Consider the following 9,920-nt stretch of genomic DNA (forward strand, 5'->3'; position numbering starts at 1 on the left):
CTCCATTCGAAATAAATCTCAGTCGACTCTCGACCGTCATGTCGCTGACGCTCACGCTGACGGGAACGAGCGGCGTTCTCGTCGCGAGTTATTTTCCCGCTCTCGATCTCAGTGACGGTGACTACGAGTTGGGCCTTGCAAATTTCGAAACCTACAACACGATACCGAACGTCAATTCGACAAACGATACATTCTATTTTGGTGAGAACGACGAACCGATCATTCCCGAAGGATCATACGAATTGCGCGCAATCGAACGGTACCTCAAGGCCGCGATTATCGACAGACGACGACGACGACAGCGGGACAAATCCACGGATGACGATGAAGATCTTAATGAGTATCGTGTGTACGATTACGACGTCAACGACGAGGAGAAGGATAACCCATATACTATCGTTCTTCGCGCCAATGAAAATACCATGAGGACCGAGATAAAATGCGCGTATAGAGTAAATTTTACAAAACCGAACAATATTGGCTCCATATTGGGTTTCTCGACAACGCGCGTGTTGGAACCGAACCGATGGTACGTGTCCGACCAACCGATAAATATTATGAGCGTCAACGTCGTACTCGTGGAATGCAACATTACCGCGGGGGCGTACAGCAACGACAAACCGGTACACACGATACACGAATTCGTGCCGAATGTCCCGCCGGGATATAAACTGTCGGAAACGCCGACGCAGATCATTTATCTACCGGTCATCGTGAGGAGCGTGACCGATATAACAGTGCGTGTGGTGGATCAAAACGGACATCCGATTGATTTTCGCGGGGAAGGGATAACGATACGATTGCACGTGAGAAAACGCGTTGCGTGAGATATGCTCGTTGTTAGTGATTCACGCGTGAAAAACGAGTCTGTTCCGTACGTCGACAGAAGAGGAGGAGGAGGAGAAGCGAAAGAGAACAAAAAAAATCAATTGAGCGCCGCGAACGTCGCGTTCTTGCGATCGCTCGGTTTCATTGTGAGAAACATGAATTATGGTGGTCGACATCCTGAGCATTGGAGGTGAGCCGATTTTCGACGAGCGCATCGTCAAGATCGAGACTCACGCGTACAACCCCTATGCCAATGCAACGTTCGGATACAGCGATGAAGTACGAATACCCATACAGCAGCAGGATCTGTACACTACTGTGCGAAAGCGCTCTATACGTGGAGGGAAAATTGTCCGATGAGGCATCGACGACGACGAATCAGACATCAAAACTTGCGAGCAACTGCGTAGCCTTCATATTCGAGGAGATACGTTACGAACTCAATGGCGTAGAGATCGATCGAAATCGCAACGTTGGAATAACCAGTACGATTAAGAATTACGTTTCGTTGACGTCGCGCGAACTCGATATATTGCAGAACGCCGGGTGGGGTGAGCCAAACGTTTCCGCCAGCGGTTCCTTCAGCCTGTGCGTCCCCTTGAAAATATTATTGGGCTTTTGCGAGGACTACAAACGTGTAGTGGTGAACGCGCGACACGAACTTATCTTGATTCGCGCGCGCACCGATAACAATTGCATCGTGGCGCAAGAGAATGCTAAAAGTCCGAAAATCGTTCTTTCGAGGGTGCAATGGCGAATGCCGCACATTGTTCTGAACGACGTGAACAAATTATCGCTTCTGCGAACGCTGCAGAGCGGACGGTTTTTAAGCGTCGGATTTCGCTCGTGGGATCTGTACGAATTTCCATTGCTGCAGAGCACGACGAAGCACTCGTGGGCTGTAAAAACGGCGGCGCAACTAGAGAAACCGCGTTACGTTATCTTTGCCCTACAAACAGGACGACGAAACGTGTTGACACGCGATTCCTCGACCTTCGATCATTGCAAGCTCACCAACGTGAAACTGTACTTAAATTCCGACTTTTATCCTTATGACGACATGAATCTTGACATCGAGAACAATAAATTTGCTATACTGTATGACATGTATGCAAAATTTCAAAAATCGTACTATGGACGAAAACTCGACGATGCGTATCTAACCGTAAAATCATTCTTAACATCCGGCCCATTTGTAGTGATCGATTGCTCTCGTCAGAACGAGGCGGTGAAAAGCGCCACCGTAGACGTTCGCGTAGAGTTCGAATGTAAGGAAAACGTTCCGGCCGACACCACGGCGTATTGCCTCATTATTCATGACCGAATCATCGAGTACAGTCCTCTGACGAATGTGGTGCGGAAACTTGTGTAACTACCTTTTTTTTCATAGCCGAGTCATCGCGTACAGTCGTTCGACATTCACAAAATAGGGTATAAAAACAACACCGTCCCGCACGACGGTACCGCAGAGTCGTTCAGATCCCACCCGAACACGCATCATCAAACGTGATAGTCTTAGTCGACCTCCGGGCTCCGAGGCTTCGTAGTCCATAACGTAAACAAACACTTCATAGTATACGAGAGCGACAGAGAGAGAGATAGCAGTCGTGCTGCCTGACCGTACACCTACAAAAAAAACAGACTGCGTCCACGCACGATGTCACCCGTACCTGTCTTCGTCGACCTGCAGGGTTTCATCGTCGGTGAAAGATTCATCGTAAAAGAGGCGGCCGTGCACAAACGCATCATCTTTTCAAAGCACCGATGGCCTGGGATCTCCTAACGAAAGCTGAAAAATCGCAAGCTTGCTGGCTGACGGCCAATCATCACGGACTGCAGTGGAAGGATGGAGACGTCCCATACCTGCGCTCCAAACAACTGATACGACGCGCCACATGTGACGGATTGGCGGACAATGTGAAGATCTACGTTAAAGGGTACGAGAAGAAGAAGTGGCTCGAGGAGATTCTCGACGAAAACACCCGCTGTGTCACGTCCATAGATGTGGATTACGAGGACATCGAGTCGCAGGTATATTTGAGCGCGGACAATGTGTTTCGATGCAGACGCCACACTACGCACTGCGCAATTACGAACGTTATCAAATTGCGCGATTGGTGGATCGAACGGGAAACGGCTCTCGACACATGTTTGTAACACATAATATTACTATTTGTTTCATTGCAACGGTATCTCTATATGCTGTTACATGTCTACTTGCACGATTATACCCTATACACTGGTACATGTGTAGTATACATATATTACGTACACATTCGTCATAGTACCTGTGAACCATATTTTACTTGCACAATATAGCAATATATACTAGTGTAAATAAACGTGTCATCTTCTTTTTCCTTATCACCTTTCCTCATCCTCGGAATATCTTTGCGGTTGCGGTTGCGTCTGTCGCCTAGCTTCCGCGCGCATCACCATCATTACCATAGTCAGTACGAATGTAATCGTCGTGCTGTACCGACGACACAAAAAAAACATAAAGACACCACGACCGTGACATTCGCTGTATTACAACGGTTGCGTGAGGTAAGCAGAATTGTTTTCTCGACTGCGATACTTTCATGTTGATCCGCTTATTACGATAGACTAGGCAATCTCCATTTTTTTTTCTCCCAGCCCTACCGTAAACACATACACAGCGATGAAACCTCCGACGGATATCGACGTACTAATAGACGGAGCACGTCCGCAGGATCACGAGGATCGTTATTACTTACTCATGCGGTGCAGCTGTTTTATGCAATCGATCGACGGAGCGCTTTACGTATCACGGGTATACCCGTGGCACAAGATGTGCGAAGAGTGTAACCTTGCACGACCCTTCGTAAGGGTACTTCCTTACGTCAGGAAAACGGACTACCATTCAATTACCTCACGACTCTACAGACTATCGTGGAATACCAAAATATGTCTCTCTCTCTCCCTGCGTCCCTAGATGCATCGCCACAATCTGCGTCTGCGTCTGCGTCTGCGTCTGTGCTTTACTTTCGTCGGACGTCATATTTTGTCTTTGATTTCTGCTCTGATTGATTTCCGACACCCTTATCGAAGCATGCAGCTCCGCGTATACCTCATTCAATTTATTTGCGTAATCGTCCACGGGAGTAGACATATCCTGTACGAAGCTCCGAATGTCTTTTCTGTAACCAACACAGTGTGTAGTAGTATGCATGTATATTCTATGTACCTTACAACACTATCTACTTACAATGTATATAGCGATTTCTCGTGCACGAGCAAATTAACGTTCATCGTTACAAACGTTGGAAGACTCTTCTTCAGGTTGTCCAGATCAGTATACATATTTCGCACGGTCGCCGCTAGAGTATCCAATGTTTTCGCGAATTCATTCACTTCACGGGTGACGGTGTCAGTCATCAGCATCAAACCATACAGTTGCTCCATGGTTTTTTTTCACACACACTTCGCACATACGTGCAACGTCGCAAGCTAGAAAAGTCTTATACGAAATCTCGCACACCTACCACTGAATTTATACCATTCGACTCAAGATGCGAGACAGACGATTCATCGCACGGATATTGCGTAAAAACGTAGCGAGCTAACATACACATCGAAACAATGACTGCGACGGACGATTTATGCGTTGTAGACAGAGCGAAGGCGTACCGATATACAATTCAACAGCAAAAAAACAACTAGCGGCAATGAGCATTACCACTTATACATATATTTCGTATGCCTGACACTACTAACTCTCTACCATTTCACTCGAGAGAGAGATGTTTGGGACAATAGCTGACCGCAGATCGAGAGATGTTTGGAACGATAGCTGACCGCAGACGACTCCTAATAGATACTACATCTCGTATGCCTGGCAATAAATCTCTACCGTTCACATCGACAGAGTGGACGATACGCTGACCGCAGACGGACGACTAGTCGCCAGGATATTGCGTAAACGTATTGCTATACATTACAAATCCGGAAAGATGCAGCGATGACCAATGCTAACAATAAGTAATACATCACGTTTGCGCGCCAAAAAAAACCTATATACCCTTCACCTCGAAAGAGATATGTTTAGGGGTGGTAATTGTCCCGTAGACATACGACTAATCGCAAGGATATTGCACAACTGTCTCGATATAACCTACCAATCGGTAAACTTGAGGCGATGAGTAACTATTTATCATATACGACAGACAAAAACATCTATGTAACAGCAAGAGTCTCGCGGGCGTCGAAAGAGTGAATAAAAGCGCGAGCGATCGGACGTTGCTAGCATCGTACTATCGTACATCGTTCGAGATCGACCGAGCATCATGTCCAACGTACAGGTTAGTAGCAGCTATATACGATTCCGTTTTTGTTATACAAGTTCTAATTCGTCTGCATTCCGAATAGGAAACACAACTGCTAGACGACGATGAATTCGAAGAGATCGTAGTGCCGGATATTAACGACAACTACGCAGAGTCGTCATACATCACCTTATTGGACCTTCTGAACGAGGTGTGGGATTCGTCCTTTTCGGCAACGCGAAATGTACGACTGCTGATCGCAATGATATCGAGTTACATGACGAAAGGCGGAATGACACGCAGAAATACGCAACGTATGCACGAGGGGAACGAGATGAAAAACACTCTGATGGATGTGTACAGCTTGTTGATTGCGGAAGGTCCAATGGATCCGGTATGTCCTACGCTGCAGATGCAACTATTTCTCCGCAACACCCCTCAGAAGGAATTGCATGCTCGACTCGTGAAAGGTGTAATGAACGAGACTTCGTATCGTGCATGGATCACTGACTATCGGCGGTACATTAAGAACGTGTCAACGGATCTCGTGCTCACAGCATTGGATGCGAAGAAAACGTGCGAGCATGTCGCTGAAGTGGACTCGCCACTCGAGTCGATACCGCAAAATATCACGAGGCTGTGCAACGGTAAATTGCATATCGTGAGAACACCGGGAGAGGTGAATACTCAGTTGGTTCGCATACAGATATTTAACGTCGATGATATCAAAGATATGGATAAGCGTAATTGGTGGAGACGCGCCAAGCTGCGAGGGCAATTTTTGTATTCTTCGTCGACCGTGAATACCAAGAATCGATTGGTGCAAGACTTAATCACCGCTGTGACAAACGATCTACTACGTGTTGACGGAGTCACGAGAGAGACGCGCGATCTGTTTATTGACGATGCGCAGCCGGAGCGTAAAAGAAAGCGTACCGCAACCGCAACCGCAGGCACGAGCTGCATGACACACTCGTAATGTGTATGTATATCCTATCACTTTGAATAACCACACACTATAATATGTCTATAACGTGTCTCGCACTTCTTTTGTCGGTTATCTATATATCTGTAATGTGTATCGAGAAATAAAGTATACGATATTGCGTTCCCGCAGTACCCCTATTTTATATTTGGACGAGGTGAATAAATAAACAAGACGGGTACACTCGAGTATGTGTGTGTTAGTTGTTTTTATTTCCTTTAACATAGATACTTAATAATAATCATCGTCGTTAGTGAGTATATTGCTCGGTCGCGCTATTCGATAGAGGAGATCGCGCAATTGTTTCAACAAGTCGTATCGCGGGCAAATAATGTTGACGATTCGCAGATCGAACGTACCCGCCGTTAGTACAGTTTTCGTAAACTCGTTGAATTTATAAAACTGTCGTCGGGTCGTGAAATACAGATTGCCGTCGATGTATCTGAAGATTGACGTCACTCCATTCGGTATGCCTGGAAAGACGGACTCGATGGTGTGATATTTGCTAATGCTGTCGGAGCAGTCGTCTATCTCACCGACGAGATATCCGTCGTACACCACGTACGATTTTCCTTTGTTTGTATTTACAGCAGCGTTTATTTTCGCATTCATAGGAATTCCAAATTCGCGAAACGTTCTCGGCCACGTTGACACTAGCGTGAAGTCGGGATAATTGACTTTGTAAATTTTATCGTCGACGAATAGAATCAGATGATCCGATGGCGTTTGATACGCGGCGGAGATGCGCGTGAAGTTCGAATGAATGAATGGCATGTAATTGGACAGCAGCATAGGTTCGCTGTAGGTCTTTCCATCTATGTCGATCGCCCATATATGTTTTCCGTATGCTATGTACATTCGTCTTTCCAACAACAGTATCGCGTCGACGCGTTTCAAGGCGCATAGATCCGGTGGAGCGTTTGGTGGTGGCGGCATGGGATTCGTTTTCGGTGACACGTCGGTATCCGTAGCGCCATACAGATTCTGTATATTTATAATGTCTTCGTTGCTGAGCACAACAGGACGGGGGTCTACTGGTACGAACGCATACATTATCGACGCATTGTTGGTACTATGATCTAATCCTAACGCATGACCGATTTCGTGGGTCAACACGTATAGCAAATACGCTTTGTCCGATGGACACGTATCTAACTCGACATATATATACCACGGTTCCGTTTTGTCGACGTGAATCTCCGACGTGTAATCCGGTGCTCCATTGGGATAGAAAGCGTGAGCCAGCGTGCCGCCGGGACCGTCGAAAGGGTTCGTGCAAACTTCACCGTTTTGCGACTCGACGAACGTGTGATGAGCCGCGCGCCACGATAGAAGAATATTTGGCCTCACCACGTCGCGCTCAAACGTTAGCGTCGAATGCGCTTGCCAAACATCGAACGCCACCCGAGTCGTATCCAAGACCGGTTTGTTGGCCAAGTGAAAATTCCACGTTAGGTGTTTTTTCGGCCACCTACGCGTATCTTTCTTTTGCCCCTCCTCTTCGAAATTGGCTATGTCGCGTAGACCGCATCGCGCTTTACTCATCTGGTTTAGAGTTTCGTTGTTTATCATGCCGGTAACAGGTAATTTGTAATACTCTTGAAACAGGCTGATTGCGTGTTGAAGAACGAATGTATCCTCGCTGTTCGCTAACTTATCGAACCTCTCGTTTAAATACCCGTATCTCTGCAGATATCGTATTACCATTTCGTTATTCTCTTTCCCCACGGCTCCATTTTCGTTATTCTCTTTTCCCGCAGCTCCATTGTTCTCTTCGACCACGATTCTCTTCTTATTGTTGACGACAGCACCGTCAGAGTTAACGGTGAGAAGATACAGGATCTGTAGCCACATTATGCACACGGCCAATTTTGGCAACATTGCGACTCGCGTTCGCTCTCTCTAGTGGTCCCCAATACAATGACTCACTTCGTACTGACTACTGACTATTGAGTATATATATTACTGTACAGACTCTTTTAAACCCTCCTGCCTTACACTTCCTCCCCCTTTTCTTTCCACAGCTGCATTCGACTAGCAGAGTGGCGCAGTGGAAGCGTGCTGGGCCCATAACTCAGAGGTCCGTGGATCGAAACCACGCTCTGCTAGTTTTTTTTTCTTCACGTTACTTGTACATAAACAGATATTAATCTAACTTTTTCGTTTTTTCCGCGATTAAATTTTTTCATTCTTTTGTATGATGATAATAGGGATTGGGGTCTCATGTCAGCGCGGTGGGGAGGGAGGTCTCATCACCGCGCGCCCGTGGTAACCGAGGACGCAGCAGCGTGCAACTTATATACTCGATTCTTTACCATGTGTCATCGAGTGTACGCGATAGCCGCATGCGTTTGACGTCAGACTGTCGACCGCGCGAGTCGGGTTGGAGTCCCGGCGAGCCGTCGTTTTTTTTCCGCGATTAAAAAATTTTTATTCTTTTCTGGAGGTATTGGGGTGGGGGGGAAACATGCGGCTCGCGCGTACATGACTCACTGCCTTTGTTACCCTGTTACGCGATGGCTAACGCGCCGGTGGTAACGAGGGACGCCGCGTGGCGGCGTGGGGGAGCGCGGGTATGCTGTCGGGTCGAAGGAAGGGCATTGCCCCCAACTCCGCGCGGACCTTTTGTGGAGGAGGGTTTGGACCCCACCTCCACATGGGCCTGTGTGGAGGGGGCCTTGCCCCCACCCCATGTGGGTGTGAAAATGGGAGGGGCCACCCTCCCCCCACCCCATGTGGGTGTGGAAAGGGGAGGGGCCACCCTTCCCCCACCCTATGTGGGTGTGGAAAGGGTGGGGGTTTCCCCCACCACCCCGGCAGCACACCCCCTCCCCCGCGCCCCGCGCGGCGGACCCGATGTAGTAGTAACCTAGCCTATCTACTGGAACGCCTTTCAACCGTTACGTTATATCAACGTATTATTTCTAAAAATTCTTTGAAATTCATTGTGCTTAATCGCAAACACTGAATCCAACACTAGGCACTTAAACTCCTTCATGTGCTGAATCTTTGTAAATTTTCCCTGACGGAAAATATGCGGAACGAGAGTCGGGATCGAACCGAGGACTCTACTATTACTAATCATTCGTGTTAGCGCAGAGCTACACGTCATCCCTATTTCCAGGACTATGTGCATGTATTAGGACCTTGAATAAGTTCTCGCTGTTTCCTAACAGATGGTATTACCAGGACTATGTGCATGTAATTTCAGATAGTAACGCATCTACGAAGAAGTACTATCGGTAAGCTTGAACTTCAGTGTATGTTAGTTCGCCACAGTGCAAACAACGTTTTTTCCCTTTTCTAAAAATGTCGAGTTTGTGCCAAGTAAAGAGTACAGCATGAGATATTACACACCACAAAAGGTGTGATATCACGTAAAAAACTTACCTTTTTAAAAAAAAGGTAAAAAAGCAAGAAAGCACCAAGTATAAGCTCCAATTCAACCGAATATATTTTGTTACTCTATCTTTTTTGCAAAAGTATATTCTCTACAAAAATATCTTCTCTACAAAACTATCTTCTCTACAAAAGTAATGATATCAACAAATTGCGCCAAATATAACAACGGATATTTATACAAACTAGTTGCTTTAGTATTACTTTTTGATTAAAAAATGTTATATTTCTTAAAAAGTCAAACTAAAGATTTTATTGGAAAAAATAATGGAGTTAATAATAAAACACCGATGAAAAGAATAGCAACTGTTTAGAAATTTAGAAACTCTGTATCTGTTCAGGCGAATTAAGGCCTGTGTCCATGATACTAGTACTTGGTTCAAGTTCTAATTCCGTGAAATATGTACCAACAATGTCAACCA

The 9,920-nt window shown here is 46.3% G+C and overlaps 3 protein-coding genes and 1 non-coding gene across 4 annotated transcripts; 2 read left to right on the top strand and 2 right to left on the bottom strand.

Moving 5' to 3' along the window:
• The first annotated feature begins 1,075 nt into the window (after nucleotides 1-1,075).
• Nucleotides 1,076-2,200, top strand: LOC105556951. The gene has a single exon (XM_012004067.1). It carries the CDS (start codon nucleotides 1,076-1,078, stop codon nucleotides 2,198-2,200), a length of 1,125 nt encoding a protein of 374 aa, XP_011859457.1.
• A 1,535-nt stretch (nucleotides 2,201-3,735) lies between these two features.
• On the bottom strand, nucleotides 3,736-4,658 carry LOC105556948. The gene is made up of 2 exons (XM_012004063.1): nucleotides 4,058-4,658; nucleotides 3,736-3,989 (listed from the first exon to the last, which is right to left on the bottom strand). Exons 1-2 carry the CDS (start codon nucleotides 4,252-4,254, stop codon nucleotides 3,737-3,739), a joined length of 450 nt encoding a protein of 149 aa, XP_011859453.1. The 5' UTR covers nucleotides 4,255-4,658; the 3' UTR covers nucleotide 3,736.
• A 1,672-nt stretch (nucleotides 4,659-6,330) lies between these two features.
• LOC105556952 (matrix metalloproteinase-18-like) lies at nucleotides 6,331-7,980 on the bottom strand. Its single transcript, XM_012004068.1, has one exon. The coding sequence runs from the start codon at nucleotides 7,978-7,980 to the stop codon at nucleotides 6,331-6,333; it is 1,650 nt and encodes a 549-aa protein (XP_011859458.1).
• A 155-nt stretch (nucleotides 7,981-8,135) lies between these two features.
• Nucleotides 8,136-8,207, top strand: Trnam-cau. The gene has a single exon. It is a non-coding gene; the product is annotated as a tRNA-Met (tRNA).
• Nucleotides 8,208-9,920: the final 1,713 nt, after the last annotated feature.

The sequence above is a fragment of the Vollenhovia emeryi genome, unplaced genomic scaffold (genome assembly GCF_000949405.1).
Source record: "Vollenhovia emeryi isolate VEMERY1.0 unplaced genomic scaffold, V.emery_V1.0 DF939690.1, whole genome shotgun sequence".
NCBI lineage: Eukaryota > Metazoa > Arthropoda > Insecta > Hymenoptera > Formicidae > Vollenhovia > Vollenhovia emeryi.